The sequence below is a fragment of the Parus major genome, chromosome 5, assembly GCF_001522545.3.
Source record: "Parus major isolate Abel chromosome 5, Parus_major1.1, whole genome shotgun sequence".
Classification (NCBI taxonomy): domain Eukaryota; kingdom Metazoa; phylum Chordata; class Aves; order Passeriformes; family Paridae; genus Parus; species Parus major.
Window position 1 is genome coordinate 24,188,514 of NC_031774.1, and position 18,636 is coordinate 24,207,149.

The 18,636-nt window shown below is 39.0% G+C and overlaps 1 protein-coding gene across 1 annotated transcript in view; it reads right to left on the reverse strand.

The window, feature by feature from the left end:
• Positions 1–12,964, reverse strand: part of LOC107206303 (transmembrane protein 263-like) — a 201,105-nt gene extending 188,141 nt beyond the window's left edge. Inside the window, exon 1 of the mRNA XM_015632049.1 lies at positions 12,806–12,964. Within this exon, the coding sequence (XP_015487535.1) occupies positions 12,806–12,811 (6 nt within the window). The 5' untranslated portion in view covers positions 12,812–12,964. The remainder of the gene's footprint in view (positions 1–12,805) is intronic.
• Between the last annotated feature and the right edge of the window lie 5,672 nt (positions 12,965–18,636).

Here is an 18,636-nt window from a genome sequence, read left to right on the forward strand (position 1 = left end):
AGAGGACTTTTCAAGATAGCATGCAAAGTTACAATGGTCTTAAGTGACTGAAAATGAGAAAATTAACAGTGAAGCACAATACCTAAACTACTATTTCCAAACACATAATGCACTAATAAATTAAAATTTCCATTTATCAAGGACAGCAGCAGATCCACCACCAACTAGAGTTTTCAGGAAAAAAAACCCTTATCTTTGTCTTATCACGACTAGATTCTGAAATGCCACTTTTTTCAAAGGAAAACAAAGCAAACTGGTTTACAGTCTTCCACCTTATGCAGGTCCATTGACCATGGAGTTTTCCCCTTCAAGCCCAACACATCCATTTGTGCCTCCAAGTGTAATATGCCAAACTAACCATTCCTGAAAAACTACTGGACTACCCTCCCAGGTTTTGCATTTCCATGTTCCAGCCTTCTTGATCCTGTAAAGAGCCTGCAGTGTTACTGCTGGAAGAACATGAGCAGAGTCAAAAGATTTGCAGCTGAACTCACTTCACACACACAGTATTTTCATGTGGAGCTATAAAAGTGTAGTTGCTCAAACTATCACAAGAAAAAAAAATACCATCTTCTTTTCTCCAACTTACCTTTTTTTTTAAGTAACAGCAGAGTAAGTACTAGGCATAGCTAGACGACTCCTTTAAAAAACGTAACTTCCTTTGCAATGTTAGTACAGTGAAAAGTGAAATGACAAACTTAGCAGTCATTAGGAAATGAAGCTTTTGTGCACTTTGAAAACATGACTGGGTTTGTAGTCTGAACTATCTGAAAATGTGTACTAACATACGCAGCTGGAATGTTACAGAAATACAGCTGGTACATCAACAGCTTGCAAAATGTTATTATTTCAACTCAGGAAGAAAAGAGGCTCATAGTCCTAAACAAAAAGTACCATCACGCTTTTCAGATGTTTTACAGCAGGGAAAACAGAGACCACCCAGGTGAAGTGTACAGGTCTACTGTGATGGTGCTAGGGTCACAACCTGGATTTCTGCCACCTGTGACTATGCAAGTTTTACCTAGGCTATTTACCTATTTCTCCTCACTTAAGAATGCCCAGTATCAACACTGCCCAGCTTTGGTCAGTGAACAGTTCAAGCAAGTCATGCCTTGTAGTAGCTATCACGGAAAGGGAAAAAAAGTGTTTACTATATGGCACAGATGGGAAAGCAGTAAGTTGCCTTAGTCCAATTAAAAAAAGAATTAAACCCATGAGTCAGTAATCAACATGAAGATCTAACCATCTCCTCACTTCAACTCAATAATGTGATCCACATTTTAAGAACATATAAACAATTCTGAATAAGAGCAACAAATTGAATATAAAGTATGTGCTTGAATAAGTTTCTACATCAACCACAGGCAATATATGAATTTACACTTCTTTCCTACCCATCAGTACCACAGACAGAAAAGAAAAAGGGAAAATGAGGCTACAGGAGTATACCAGATCAGATTATTTATTTTTCATACAAAACATGTAGACATATAAGTCATGAGGCACCATTATATGCCTTGGAAACATTGTGAACCACAGTTATGGAACTCCTAAACTAGAAGGGGTCTTGAATGTGAATCCTGTGCCTGTACTTTCTGGTTTAAAACAACAAAATTATTTTAATTTTTTAAACAACTAAGAGTCACCTGTACATACTAGCTATATGCTACCCAAGGAGACAATCCAACTTCCAGGGACTATGGAAAAGCCAGTAAGGAAAGTATTATCTTCTTTTCTTCAAAATAGTCAGTATTCTCAATTTCCTGCGAGACAAACCTGCTCAGTAGCTTCTCCCAATGACAGCCCATGCTAAGTGGGGCTCCCCTGGTTTACAGTTGTTGTTTGCTACATAAATACAGAGGATGCAAAATGCTATCACAAGTGAGTGGTGGCATTATGGTTTTTTCCTCCTCCTGCATGAACTACTTACTGCTTGGTGTTCACTAGCAATACAGCACTCCAGTATGGTGGTTATCACTGACAACACTTACTCCAAAACAAAGATTTATCCTAGCTGAAGGTCAGCCTTGTACCTAAGCTAGTATTAACAATCCCAGCTATGTGAAAAACAGAGCCCATTACAGACCATTGTGAAGTCTGTGGCTGAGATGCTGTTTGCCTGACACTATCACCTATTTCCCTCCAATGCACAACTTTTAACACTTGCTACTGGAATACTACAGAAGGAAAATGCTCAGTCCAAAACTACTACTTTGACAGAACATGCTGAATATCTAACAGAAATTACCAGAATTTTTGAGGATTTTTCACTACTCAAAGACATTTAATCATAATACAGCATATTTTAACTGTATTTGGTATACATTTCTTGTATGGTTTCGAGAATTCTTCCCAAAATAATTATTTACAATTTTTTTTCTCAATTTAATGTTAAAAAGGAAAACAGTTCTAAACTGAAGCATGGACATGTCAAGTAATCACCAATTTTAAGTTTTTCAAGAATTGTTTTGCAAGAAACTGAAATCTTGAGATTTCCTAGTTCCTGAAATGAAGTTAGAATTGTTTTCTACAGGATATTTCTACAGAATAACAGATAATACATGTGAGTTCTTAACTCACATATATTATCACTATATATATATTCACCTGGGATACAGGGAGCTTCTAAAAGTAGTCTTGTAAACATCAGTTTATCAGATTTCAGCATGTCTGTCTAATCACTGTGGCCAGTGAGTAAGTGCACATCCTGGTACTGAGATTCACTAATGAAAATGTACAACACTTAACAGTATAAGAAATTCTAGGTTCTCATATACATATCTAGCAGTAATATTTAAGGCTCAAACACTGACAGGTGTCACTAACAAGAGTACAAATAGCTTTTTTAACTTGCGTTAGCATGTCCACTGCTTTTTTAGTTATATCTGCTGAGTTCAATTCACTGGGCATGATGCAAGCTTGGTAACTGACATCTACCATATCTACAGTTCTGACAGCACAGTCATCTACAGCAATCAAAAAAAATATCCAGGAAATTATCTTCTGAGAAGGTTTATAACTGTGCTAAGGTTGAATCCAACAACTTTGTCTCAACCTTTCTTTTTACACTATCATTTCAAGAATGAGGCATCAGTTACATCTCCTTTATTCATTTTTAAGGATCCGTGACAGACAAGTAGGGGAATGGGATGCACACAACTGTGTAAGTTATTGGCTTGCAAGTTCTATAATAATACTCTGGAGCTGCAGCGGGGGCAGAAGGAATACACACAGATTGCTTCTGCTTTGACACTCCCTCAGGAACATCTAGGATGCAGGAAGATGTATCAAGAGCTCAGAAACATCAGCAGATATTATTGTACAATATTCTTTCAATTATTTAGGGTTTGTATAGCCTCTTAAATTGGGAATGAGGTTCCATTCCTCACTAGAACCACTGGAAAAGCACAAACTTAAATAGCTATTATTACAGAAAGTTAGGTTATGGCACAGAGCCTAAGAACATACAACTAAGAAAAACCTCTTGGCTCTTCAAACACAGTCCCTGCCCTCAACAAGCAAGTACTTCATACAATTCCTTGACGACTACTTGACTGTGAGCACTATTAAGATTTAGTGGTAATTTTTCTATGTCATTTTAACACAATCTCCAGGCTGAACAAGAACAAGTAAACTCAAGCAGAGGCAACACCCACCCTTTCAAAACGAAGTTATAGATGTGAGATTTCAAGGAAGCTCACTCCCTGCCAACAGTTTCAATGAACTCTTAAGGAAGCTGAAAAGCTTTGTATCAACTCAGCAAACGATAAATATCAAGAGAAAAATCATATAGGAGTTCTCACAAAAACTACCTGAGAAACATACAATCCCCTGTTCTGATCACACTACTTGACTACTGACCTTACAATGCAGTTTAACCCAAATGCTGTGGACTACTGTGACCTGGCAAATTAGTGTTTGTGGATTTATAATGTGTTTCATAGACAGCTATGCATTTATGGATAGAGAGGACTGCCAGTACTGAACTAAATAAGTGTGACAAATTGCATACAAGTATTCAGAGTATACCTCATGCTCTTCCACAGGATAAAGTATTTTGAGAATAATTCTGACCAGAACTTTAACTATATGCTCAGATTTTCAGTATATTTGAGGACTGTATATTTGACAAGTGCTGCAGTAAATGCATGCATGACAGAAAGCAAGTTCCTATCCAGTCAGGGTCTGCATTTTCCACAAGGTACAGAGTTATGTTTATGACACTGAAGCCAAGAGCTCCATTTACTACATTTGTATTAACAAATGATATCAATATGGTCAATCACAAAAAGAGCCATACTATCTCATTCTCAGCAGAGTAATAAGTACTCAAAATACCCACACAGTGCAGGAGCAATCCCAACACCCAGTGATCAGTGTCAGCTCATTTTGCTGCTATGTCAATACTAACATGAGACTGTCACTGCAAATGCCCCAATATGGCTCATCTTTCTAAAGAGTCCCTACAGGCCATCTTGAAGCAACCAAAAAATCCTACCTGCACCACCACCACCCTTAGGCCTTTTAGACTCTACTTTCATACTTAGCAGTACATTAACTGTGGTATATAGTCTTAAACTGAAGTCTGTCAATTGACTGTTCACTAAGTCAGGAATTCATTTTGCTAATGAGCAGCAAAATACAAAACTGCAAAACAAAGTCCAAGAAGGGCAACAATGAGGGAGGGCAATCAAAAAAAATCTTTTTTTTAGAAAATAATACATGCTGTGAAAAATTATTAATGAAATTGAACAAGTTTGGGACAAATAACTTCAAATTTCCTTCAGAGAGCCATGTATCTTACAATTCTGATCCTTCTCACCATTCCTACTCAACTCACAAAAGACAAAAAATTATTTTTAAATCCCCTACCATAAGCAGAACCAGAATGAAATACACAATGTAAATACTCTTCCCCATTATACTCAAACTTGTAAGTAATCTTTTCCCCCATTCAGAAGAGAAGCTGGAGGAATCTAAAGCTCACAGTCATGGATTCAGCAGCAGTTTGCTGTTTCAGTTCTGAGACTACACTTGGGGAATAATTCCAAAATCTGCAGCTTTAGCTACTACTGTCCCTGTGCATTTTCAAGTGAATATGGTATTTATTTCCTGATCTAAAGCTCTATATTTCCATTCTTGCTTCTAAACACTATATTCCAGTTTCTCTTTTCTGTCATTATTCTTCATTAATTTACATTCTGGACTTAAGCCTAGAATCTTACTTCTTCCACTATAAGAAACTGCCTCTTTCCTCCTAAAGCCTCTCCTTAAGAGCCCAGAAGGTCAGACTTGCTTCTTTCTATGCAAAATCTCAACTGCCAGCATAAATCACATGTCCTCTGTCCTGCCTAACAGTGACTTTCAGACCTGGTATTCTATGTAGGCACAATTCCAATAAAGCAATTAAGCAGAGGAAAATTTGTGGCAGTCCACATCTGTGATTTCACTTGCAAGCTTCCCAGCACAGGTCCAACACCTTTTTAATATAGTATCAAATATGTCAACTGATAATCATAAAGATTAGATGCACTCCTAAAGAATGACAAGACTCAGTGGTTCTGTGTGAAGAAACAAGTGAAGGAATCACCAAACATAGGACAGTTTTTTAAATGCTTCTCAATGATAAAATATCACAGTGAAAGCATTGGATATTTGTGTATCAGGATTAAAAAATACTGATTTCAATTCCACAAGACTAAAACCCACAATTTCCTGCTCATTAGCATACTTTGCCCCTTCCTAACACCACAAAAACAAGACCCCAGCTCTTTTCAACCCAACTTCACTTTCTCCAGTTGTTTGAGAGATGATACATGTTGTGACTGGGCTGAATGCTTGCAGATACCAAAAGGCTTGTCAGACCCAGTAACAATGAAGCTGACCTTCATCAGGCTTTCCTAAAATGACATCGCTATTAATTTGGGACCTCTCCTCTATCCAGTTACTGTAACAAAGTTTCTCAGAATTTATCTTTGATATTTCATGTTTACACCAATTAAATTGTTCCATCTTCCATATCTGAAAATGGCTTGTGGCTTACAATGCCCTTTCAGCTTTTTACACAATTACGTAAGGTCTCAATTTCTATAGAAAAAAAAAGGGGCCTGTTCTTTAAAGAAAAATAAAAATGAAACAACCAGTCACTGGGTAGATAGCTTAACATGATGATGATGTTTTCCAGGGAGCTGAGGACCTACAGGTGCTTCAGATGAAGCATGTAACCACCCAACCATCTCCTTATTCTCTGCTGCTCAGATAACCATGCTCAGACACAAGAAACAACTTTAAAACTATAACTGTACTTTTGTTAGGCAGTTTGCAAGTGCGGCTTTTACTTCAGCAATGAATTTTCAGCATGTTAAGGAGCTAAGACTTTAATTTAAAGTTTTCTAAATGCAATAGGAACAGTCCATTGAATCTGCCATCATTATTGATTGCATGTCCACATCTTTTGGATTTCCAGCATGGGTTAGATTTTTCCTGCAGAGGGAATAAAATTGATCCGCAACCATAATTTTTTATTTTTTTTTTGCCTTCCTCTATGTTTAAGAAAGCCTCTTGATAGATCCTTTGCTTTTAATTTTGCAAAACAAAGTTCACTTATAATGAGAGCTTCTGTGCCAGGTGTCAGCCCAGGGGAATTGAGTTGCAGTTATAAATCCCCTGGAACAAAGGAAAGTACAGAAATAGAAATGCTGAGGATGACAGTAGTGTAAAATTGTAGCACTTTGTTCCAAGTACACTGTAACAAAGAACAGAAAAGTTGCTTAGAGTACTATCTCTTTTCTGAGTTTGGACAAACACATTAGGGAGGCTACAATTTTAACAATTTTGTCTTGACAATAGGATTGGTGGAGATAGGCAATGAGAGCAAGATTTAATGATGCAAATACCAAGTCAAGATTGACTTTTGTTGTTCTTAGCAGAACAGTCAAGTCCTATTTTTACAGCAATAAAACAACTTTGTACTGTCAGTAATCCAAATTAGGGTTTATTTGGGATAAATAAATTTTCAAGAGTACTAATGACACCACCATAATGGTCTATTCTCCATTCAGCAAGCCAGTAAACTGATGGTTTACACTTTTCATGTTCATGTTTTATGAATAATATGATGTTTTAGATAACCCCATTTATACAACAAACAGCCAGTACAGTCTGCCCAGTGGTAGATCAGACAGTGCTGGATTTTGAATTAATTATTGTATTGAATTTTGTCTTGATCGACCATTTATTTTCCATCTGGATTTTACCTACTAAATCAATGTTAGCGCAGAAAGAATGTAAGAGTAGTTTTCAAAAACCAAACCAAGCAAACCACATTTCATTTGATCATGTACTGACCTGGCCCAAAGAGAATAACTTACATACTATATCATAATATACTATAAATGTACTTTTCCAGCTTAGTCCTTGACAGATGGATTTAGTGATTAATGCCAGTTTTACTCTGACTAAAGAAATGAGATAATACACTCTATAGAAAGAATATTCTCTATTTTCCTAATAAGATGTTGAAGTATCACTCTAGGGAGCTGCAGACAGCGTGAGAAATTTGTCTGAAAAATGAGAAGTCCTTTGCCTAATAATATAGGCATATATGACAGAGGTCATTAAGATTTTCTGAACCATGCTACAGACTTATAATAAATACCCTTTTCACTATCCTCAGTAGAGTCACAATAAAAACAAAAACAAACAAAATAAAACCAACAAAAAGGTAATGAAAAGATGCATTAAGCAGTATTCTATAACTATGGTTTCATAAGACCCAATTTCCATGCATTTATTTCCTTAAAAGTGCGCTACTACTGTTTAAGTGAGCTGAAATTTAAGTAATTTTTGAGAGCTTTTACAGCTAGAACATCAGAATTTTTACAATAAGACTTGAATTCAAAGTACATAAGCATATACACAGCTTGAAAAATATTAGAATTCTCCCCCAAAAGAGTCACAAGAGACACCACTGCAAGAGTTTGAAACACAGGTCATCTTGCCAAAAGCTTAATTTCCTTTTTTAAAAATTTGACCAAAAAAAAAAGGGGAAAAAAAAGTTGCATATCCATTTTTTAAAAGTTGTTTCAAAACCCAAAAATGTAATTTTATATACTAGAAATTGAGGATAGTCATAGAATATTTTACTCAGGACAGAACTTATTCCTGTGTCCTTATTTCATTACATATTTCAAAAAGCATTTTCTGCATTTGGGAATTAGCTAGGAGATTGCATTATGATGTATTTATCACACAACTTTTAAATTTATTTTATTGATAGCTAGGTTGTTAAATATTTCCTTCCTTACAAATGAGTTTTCAACTCACATCAGAAATTTTCAAGATCAGTGTTGCTTGTCATTCTGTGCACTTATTGTAGTGCTTTAAAGAAGAAACATTTCAGATAAAATATTTACTAACTCTACAGAACAAAAACTACATCTTCTGGTACTGTTAAGCCCTCCAATTTCACACCTAGCCTGTACAGTCAAAATTTGACTGCCAGAAGCACTGCCAGCAGTAACACCCCTTTTATTTCAGGCTGCAGAGACATCTTTTTCTCCCAAGTTCAAAGAATTAGTAAGAAAGACCACAACTTTCTGCATACAAGATCCCAACCAGAGTTACTACATGCAGCAACCAAACAGCCATCAGATAAAAAAAAACAGTTGACCACTATGATTACAAGCAACACACAAGAAGAATTAATTCAGGAAGCAATAGCTTTTGGTAACTGCTGCCTTTTACTCTGAAGATCTGTGAGGTGCAAAAGTTCTCCCTCCAAAATGTTTTTAGAATTAATCAAACCTAAGAATTACACTAGACCTTGAGCAGCTCTGCAGACATATTAAGACTGTAAGATTTACTAGCACAAGCCACTTCTGTGATGCCCACTAAGCTCAATCACTCAATCACCACTAAGAACATTTCTTTTGAAGAAACTTAAGAGCTCTACTATTTGTCCCCATCTATGTAAGAACATACCTTGCCCAGAACTTCAAAGGTATGTAACCCCTTCCCATCTCTCTGAATTTCAGCTGAAATATCAGAAAAGAAAACCACTACAAAGTTTGTAAGGCAGTTCAACAATAAAGAAAAACAGATGTGATCAATCATATGCAAATATTTAAATCAAAATTATCTGCAGAATATGTAGTCTGTGTTCCCTTTTACTCTATCACTTATATTTACGTTCCTCCTGATTCCTAGACCACATTTACATGCTAGGTAAACAAAGTATTACTGTATACTCCATAGAAAGCAATACCTCTTGTCTCTTATTTTTATAAGCTGTTTCTTTCCCAAGTACTTTTCATTTCAACTATAAAGAGGCCTGCTAAAAAGGATTTGACACATGTAAAGAAAAAGGTTACATATACATCATTTTGACAGGACAACCCATGACATCCTTAAGGAACAGAGTTGTCTGTAAACACAAGCAAGAAAAATATTTACTTGAGCTTTCCATAAATTTGATATTTCATGTTCAAAATATCTTGCCTTATTCTGATCTCTAAAATTTATCTGTCAACACTCACTATCAGAGGCAGTCAGCAAAAGAGAACTATAGGCAGTAAGTTCACATTCCTTCTTTTAAATATAGCTTTAAGTTTCTCAAAGTAAAATGTCACATTTATGACACTTGTTGTATCCCAAACTACATAACTGTGAGCACATGCCAAAGCACCACAAGCTGTCATTCTACTTTGAAGAATACTTTCAATAAAGAGGGAACCAGCTACTTAGCTGAGATCACATCTTGAGCTTCCTTTCACAAACAAGAACTTCAATACAACCTGTCACTCTCAGTGCCTTTCATTTCTCTGATTTTGGGTTTAGGTTAGACCAGTGACAGCAGCAGCATTAGAAGCAGTCACCACAGCAGAACCATACCAGGAGCTATCCTAATGCCTCAACTCTTTCACCCATTGAAGATACAGCACAAAGAGGTTCTATTAGCAAGCACACAAGAACCTTCTCCAGTGCTGCCTAAGACTTGAGGAATCCAGCATTTAGCCACAGGACATTAATATTGGAAAGATACTTTGTTGTGGGACAGTAATTAGCAGCTGACTGTGATAACCAAATCCATGCCTGCCTATCTCCCCACTGCCCCAATAAATGGAACTGCTCTCCACACAGCACAGACACATTACCCAGACTCCTAATGCAGCCTGAAAAGGTGTATCTCCTTGCCACCAGGACGATCTGCCCTTGAAGGAAAGCAAACTTTATTGACATATTTAAAAGATATCACTTACTACTACATACAGAAAAGGCCCATTTCCTGACACAATCTGAGCTGCCTGCCTCTCATTCCTGTCCTGTGAAGCAGGAAAAGGGACTTTAAACAGTTTTGAATTTTGCATAGCCTGGAAGGGCCCAGAGATACCGTCCTTCAGCACAGACACAGCTCAAAAAACATGGGAACAGAAATAAAGTACACCTAGAGACTACCTTGATTCCAGTCCAGCTTCAACACCAAGTTGTAAAGCACTGCTTTGCCACACTACCTTACTTCACTCTATCTTTTCAGGATACTTATTATGTGATTGTCTTAAAAATAAACTGTATCAGGCTTCAGTTTCCTCAGCAATGATCAGCATCAGTAACGGATCCTGAAAGGATACCTGCTTCTTCCCTTCCCTAAGTAAGCAGACCATTTTGATACACACTAGCATTAACCTCTTCTCTTCTGACTGCTCTGCCTTCTCAGCAACACACTAACCAGCATCAAAACCAATGTTACCATAAACAATAAACTCAAATGTATTTCCCAAGATATAACAATCATTAGGAAATAGAAGAAATAGACCCAAAGACTTTTGAAAAACTTAGTTTTGATGTATTTCCTGCAATGATCAAAAACTTAAACTTATTTGTTTTAAAGTCACACTGAACTACTCACAAGCAGGCCCATAAAAGGGATTCAGATCCAACTCACACCACACAGACACCTCTTCCTTTCCTCACCCTTTTAAAGGGGTGAAAATAATGCATATTTCAATGCATTCCATGTGTTATACGAAAAGGTAATTATCCCCGGCTTAAGACTTTAAATGATGCATCTGAAATGATCTTAGAAGAAACTTGCAAAGCAACTCCTACAGCAAAAAGTGGCACACGTGGAAAAAAATGTGCACTGGGAGAAATTACCCACTCAGAGGAAAAAAAAAAGTGAATCCTTTTATTCTGAAAAGCTCTACATAGTGCTTATACCTGAAAAATGATGGGTTAAAAGCAAACAACTTTCCTCCCAAACACACGCATTTTCCTTGCGGCCAGAATATGATTCCACTCTCATCTTGTGTTTTGACTGAGCTCATCTTAAACAGCCATAAGCTTTCCCCACTCTAGTGGGGCAAAAAAGGAACTCAGCAGAAGTAATAGGTTTAGCAAGAATAAGCAGCTGTTTAGTCTGCATGCAATAAAACAGAAGCTGAAGGAAATCTTTTCAATTTTGACCTCAAGCTGGACATACTGCTCAGACAGCACTCTGAGGTTTTTGTTTTACAGTGTAAGTCAACAAATCACCCAAAGCCATAATGCCACTTATCAATAACGTTCTCAATACATACTTTTTATTATCCTACACTATTGGAACTAACAAACATTGAGAGAGAAAGAAAAGAACACACTTTTTACTATCAGGCTTTGTACAAATGCACAACAAAATATAACACTGAATAGGAGACACTCTTTTTACATGTATTTATTGAATGTATGCGGAGGCTGCCCCTTTTCTTTCATCCATCAGCTGTGCAGGTATTTATGGCTAAGAGCCCCTGGTGCCCAGAGATAATTGTTAACCTTAGTGACTGCCACACATGCACTTCCTAGAGTCTAACACCTGCACAAGCTGATGAACTTCTAACACACACTTACTTGACTCAGAGGCTTGGAAGGAAGGCCTGATCCAAATTTTTCCATCTGGATTGATACAGACCTATTCAGTTTCTGCCTCAAAGAGCTTACAATCTAGCTAATACATTTTTTGTTTTACTGCTGGACAGATTCAGGAGATGGGGAATGCCTGGTGTGCCTCAAGTTTCAGACATATTAATGACAGAAAACCCCTTCAAAAGTCATACACCTGAAAATTAAAGAGATAGGACAACACAAAGTGAAGGGGAAAAAAAATACAACAGCATTACTGACAACTGAAGACACAACCTCGCATCTGAGTGTTACATATTACTACTTCTATAGTCCAGCCAGTCTCAGCATCCACACCAATAGCCGGCTCAGGTTAGACATTCTCTATCCTAATAGTTTTCCACAGCAAACTACGGAGAACGACGACGATGTCCCCCCAGGCATAGGGAAGGGCCTGCGAGAGCAGCAGCACAGGTGAGCGCCGGAGCAGCCCCGGCCGCACACCAAGGCACGAACCCCACGGCTGCCGGGGAAGGGAAATCGCCCACGAGATGCTGTGGGTGAGGGAAGATGCTCGGGGAAGGAGGTCGATTTCTCCGTGGAGACACCAGCCTAGAAGGGCAGCGGGCGCAGGCAGCCTCCCCCGGCTCTCACGCTACTCCCTTCCCGTCTCAGCGCCGCAGGAAACGATCCTAGTTTTAATGGAGAGAAGGGGGGATTCTTTCTCGGGAGACGGACCCAAGAAGCGACACCACAACCCCCGCGGAGTTGGAAGCTTCTGGAAGTTGCGTGTTTCGTTAGGAGCGCGCACGGCCACCAGCACCTCCCGCCACCGGTTACGGCCAGGGCCCGGCCCCCGCCCCCCCGCAGCCGCCGGGAGCCGCCGCGGCCCAGCCGAACCCCCCGCCCCGGGGACAGCCGCCAGCATCACCTTCATGCCGCGTCTCCCGGAGCACCGCCCGGCGGGGATGGAGGGAGAGCGGGCGCCCGGCGGCTGCGTGCCCGTCTCCCCCGGCGCTAGGGCTCCGGCTCCTCCTGCCCGATGTAAACACACACCGGCGGGCGGGGGGAGGCTGGGCCGGGGGGCAGCGCCATGGCAACCCGGCCGGAAGAGGAAGCGCGGGGGTCAGGGGCGCCATGTTGGCGGGGGGCTCGGGGCTGGCGCTGATGTTGAGGGAGGCTCGGAGCCCACACCTCCCAGAGGAACCAAGGCTCCGTGCAGCTTTCGCCGAGACACCCGCCAGCCAAAACTGCTGTCTGACATGGCAGTGAAGTGATTCACCTGTGGTAACACACTGGCCTCCTCCAGTTTCCAGTGTAAACTGCTGGGGATGCTGCGAAGTGATGAATTGACTCGCCCATAAGTCAAACATGGAAGCAGTGTTTGGCCAAGATGAGGAGGCAATTCTCCGAGCTCTGCCCTCGCTGCAGGCTTGCCGGCATTCACAGAATCAAATAGAATCAGTTGGGTTGGAAAACATCTATGAGGTCACTGAGTCTAACATGAACACCCTCACCTCAGCTAGACCAGGGCACTAATTGCCACACTCAGACTTTAAACACCTCCAGGGACTGTGACTCCACCACCTCCCTGTCAGTCCATTTCGGTGTCTAACTACCCTTATTGTAAAGAAATTCCTCCTAATGTCCAACCTACACCTCCCCTGGTGCAGCTTGAGACTATGTCCTCTCATCTTGTTACCTGGGAGAAGGGACCAACCCCAGCTGGCTACAGCCTCCTGCCAGGGAGTTGTAGAGAGGGGTCACCCCTGAGCCTCCTTTTCTTGGGGCTAAACATCCCCGTGTCCCTCAGCTGCTCCTCACAGGACACCTCCAGACCCCTCACCAGCTGCACAATCAATCCTAGTCACAAACCGGGGGGCTTTCGAGCCCTCTCCTCCTCTTGTCCTCAGCCAATGGAGCATGGCTCCAGCCTGCATGGTGGGAGCTGCACCCATGCTGCTGCTTCACGTGAGGGCCTACAGTCTGGTGGCAAAGATAAAATAATCTGGACATAATCTTTGGCGTCTAAAGCTTTCTTTCTCGTGTATTGCTTTAAAACTATCACTGAGCACAACCACACACGTGGATAGAAGCATGTTCTGCTAGTGGATGGTTTGCAATGAGGGAAGCCGGACAAAGCAAAACAAAAAGAAGAGTGGTTTGAAGTAATGATTCCTTGTAACAGGGAGAGAAAACAACATTTAGTGAATGATGGTGATTAAGAGTTCATTTTTCTCTGATTTAATATTATTCTACACATGATGCTGAGTTAATGTGTAGAGAACATTATTAATTCAATGAATGGTTGAATCCAAAAGAGGAAAGCCTGCTTTTGTTCCTTTCTTTAACTTCTTAACTAAGAAATGTTGTATTTTCTTCTCTAAAGAAGTGCCCTAGGCAGCCATATATGTCTTTTAAGGCATTCTAGAATACAACAGACCCCATTTAGTCAGAAACCATAAAAGGAACAATTACATCACTTAAAGTCTAGGAATACCTTCTGTCAGTGCACAGTTAAGTTTGTCCCATATTGTAATTTCAAATTTCAGAACCTCCTTGGAGAGGTACTGTAAGACTGGTTTCCATTTTTCAGTAAAAAGACACCAAACAAAGTCATTCCCTCCCCTCATATGGGCTGACAATTGAAAATATTAATATTCTTTGCTTTTCACAACACACCCATGCCTTACATAATTATCTGCATCACTTCTTAGAGGAAGTCCCTTCCTGGCACAGATTCTCATATCAGAATTTATAATTTCTTACGCACGTATAAAGATACTTCACTTCAAGCATGTGAATCTTCTCAGAACAACAGCAGTGGAAGCCAGTGAATCCAGCAAAGGTTTCACATACCACACTAATTTCTACAGATCTGCACATATATGTGTGTGCAGATACATAAGCATACCTAAAACGTGTGCAACATACTACCCTCAGATATTTAAAACTATAATAATCAAAATGTAAGTCATTCCTTCAAAAGAAATAAAATTTGTATCAAATAATCTTGTCAGTACTATTAGTAGAATTATATTAATTTTTAATTGTGTAATGCAAATCCATATGTTGCTGGGTAGAAAGAAGGTCATATAAAGTTTGTGTTGAGTTTAACATGTAAATTATGGCCTGATTAACAATAAAATAATATTGCCTAAAGTATTAAAGGTTAAAGAAGAAAATATATTTTCCCTCATTCAGGTTATATTATGCACTCTAGTGAAGTTCAAAATGCAACTCTCTCCATATAAAATAGTGAATTTCAGATGAACATGAATTTTTTTCAGCAAGTTCATAAGCCCATAAAATAAAATAGATTGAAGTGCAATCTTTTAAGTAAGTTAACTTTAGATTGTAACATTTGCAATGTCTGCAGAACATTTAAAGAATGTTCCAGCTGAGAAATCAGAATATTCTGGATGATAGACAAATAGGGGAGGGGGGTGGGGCAAAGAATGAGAAAGCAATTTGTTTACTTTGTGCTAAGCTCAGAAAGTACTTTATTCCTGAAATGATTTCAGCAGCACCAAAATTATTACTTAGTTTCATCCAAAAGGATTTAGTCCATTTAATGCACTCCACTCCTGGTCTGGTGAGATTTACCTGAAAAGTGTGTCTCTGTTGGAGCAAAATGGCTAATGTATATGCTTCCATAAACTCCACTGTTTGTAAATTAAAAGTGATGTCTTTTCATGGAGAAATTCTCTTCCCAGCCTTTAAGAAGTATGGACCAACTGGGGAGATTTGCCTACCTAGAATTTTCAGTGAAGGCTGGGGTCTCAAACATCTTAAGTAAAGCATTGTTCATTTATAATTTTCTTCAAGGTATTGAAGTCAGTGAAAAAAAAATACCTTTTACTTTCAGATTTGGTCATAGTACATTCCCAAAACTACTTATTTGAAAAAGAAAGACCGTTTTATAAATGGTACTGTGTTTTGTATAGGGGTGAGTGTGTGTGAAAGAGTGATATTCAGGTATATTTTTTTCTGTGTAGACTAAAAAGTCCACTCCTCAGGTGCAAAATGACTAGCAGCTTCTCCCTGTCACTTTTACTAACTTTAGGAGATGAGATTTCAGCACTTTTTACCTATGCTGATAACCACACACTGGCTCAGAGATAAGAACCCAATCAACAACTGAAGTCCCAAATCACACCCCTACACTGATAGAGCTTTCCCTTAGATGTAGTCAAAAAGACTGAGATAACTAATGATTGTTTTAAAGTACTCGGGTGGACAGGAACATTAAAACAGAGATAATTGATACTAGGTTAGACTGCTGCAAGGTTCAATTTCACCTGAGTACAAGTGGCTGGCATCATCAAGCAGAATGGCCCTACTTTGTTACCCCTGTTTACCCCCATGTTTTCATCCCTAGTTTCTTAAGTCATATTCTTGCCCTGTGTGACATTTGAGCAGCCTTATCATTGCCTGCTGTTAAAAAGCATAATGCAGCAAAAAGAGATGCAAGTGCCAGCTGGTGTAAGACAGGAAAATAATACACAGTAGTATTTCATTGGAACAGGTGGTCACAGTATGGTGGCACTAGTTGGCTCATGTGTTAAAGGGTCCTGCTAGAAAGGAAATTATTTCCAGACAATGAAGCTGCTGGTTAGTAATGACTCAAGCTTTTACAACTCCTCCAGACATCTGTTCCAGATGAAAAAATTTTCGCTTACCTTGAGAAAATGATTTTGCCATTGCCTTTTCCTTCCAAGAACACCCAACAAATTAGCCACAACTTTGCAAACACGTAAGTATTAGTTTTCTTCATGCTACATCTTGGTGAAGGACTCATATATTGAGAGACCTACGCTTACTTTGTACACCTTACAGGCCTCTACAGCTGTCAGTAAAGCAGCTTTTGATTCTCTCTTCCCTAACTTCACATCTACAACATCCCTGCAAGGTAGGGAGGTACTTGCTGCACTGGTAGCCAGATATTGGTGACCATTCCAACTCTAGCAGAGAATTAATAAAATTCTCTCTGGCATGAAGTTCAGCTGGAGGCACAGAGGTAACTAAACCAAGGGGAGCTATAAACCTACAGCAGTCAGTTGCCTAGACACCACTGGAATCTGAGCAAGGTATCAGCTGCCACAGAAAATGTTTGTGGCAGAGCAAGGAGCATCACTTAGCTTCCTACATGCTGGACTAGTCACAGCCTAATTCAGGAACTAACTCCTTTTAAGGGGTCCCTATTCATTTTAAAACACCCTTAAATCCTAATGGTGTAACAAGAAAAGCATAGACAGCCTTGTGATTTGGCTGTATCATCAGATTCATAGTTGTAGAAAGGACCATTCAGAGGTCGACAGGTTTCCACCTGCTCTCTCCTGTGAGGGGCCCATGGTATTCAAGCTGAAGAGTTGGCGTGCCAAAAGCTCATATGCAGCAGGGGTTTTTTTCCCCTGTGAAAATGTCAGTGTTTCACATGGCATTTTAGCATTAGGTACAAAGTATACAGGTATGTTTAAAAGCAAAAGATTGGCTTGGTGTTGCATGAAATAAAGATAAGCTGCAGTTACCCCTGGGCAGTGGGAAGTCTTTGTATGAAGATATAGGAGAGGTATCAAGAAAAGGAATGGAATCAAGTGTAAACAAGTGGTCAGCATATTCCTGAATGTCTTGTTAGGGGTTGGTAACAATAGAAGATTTAGTAATAGTTTCTGAAATTAGTTATAGCTGGATTTGACCTATTGCTTCGTGCATATAGCATCTGGGTCTTGCACATGGAAGGAAGAGATTTTGATGTTTCTGTGATAAAATAATAATGTGTTACATTCCTCATGTATCAAGCACATTTTGTGACCATATATCCCTCTTATTGGGAAAGTTCTTATCTAAAATCCATTTCAAATCTCTATTAAAGATCCTTCTGCATAAAGATAGAGCACTTACCCATTATCTTGTAGAGCTGTAATCAGTCTGCTCACTTCTCTGAATGCAAATGCTTTTTGCTCAGTTGTGTAAAATCCTGAACTCCAAATGTCAGCTTGGCTTATTGTGTCATTACTTTTTCTTCTTTGTTGTGTTTCTTTATAGTTCTTTGAAAGAGCATTGTTAAATGAGGCAAGCTGTTTAATGCCTGTGACAGAGCCTCTCTCAACCTGTTACATGACAAGAAAATAAATACACTGAAGATGATGTGAGGAGTCACTGAACTCTCGACATGGTCTGCTTGTTCTCAGAGCACCAAGAAAGAATGGGTTTCTATTTCATTATGGCAGGAGGTGTTCCATGAGGCTTCTATTAAATGGACAAAGCACTTCCACCAACAGATGATGGCATCTTCTAGTGAGATTTTATACAAATTGGGTTGTATAAAAAAAGGACACATTGTTGGCAAGCAAGGATTCTTCACCTACATCTCATATAATTCACATCCATGCAAACACTAGGTAGAAAATGCTACAACCTGCAAGGATGGCATAAATGATAAAGTAAAAAGAGTCATTATAGAAGCATAACTATAATGGTTGCACCTCCTGTGCATTACATAATAGTTATAGGAGTATTCAGATATTAAATTTAGGACTTCATCACTGAGGTCATACAAAATTCTCACTAATTTCCATAGGATTTTTCTTTTGTTTCAGTACAATAGGAATACATCAGATACCCCATCTTTTAACTCCCAAACTGGTGAAGAATTTTGTTTTTTCTGAGATAAAATTCTTTTTAATTCTTTTTAATTTTTTCTTTTTAATGTTTTTTGAAAATTAAGAAGATACTAATTTTAGTTTAGCTTTAAAATAT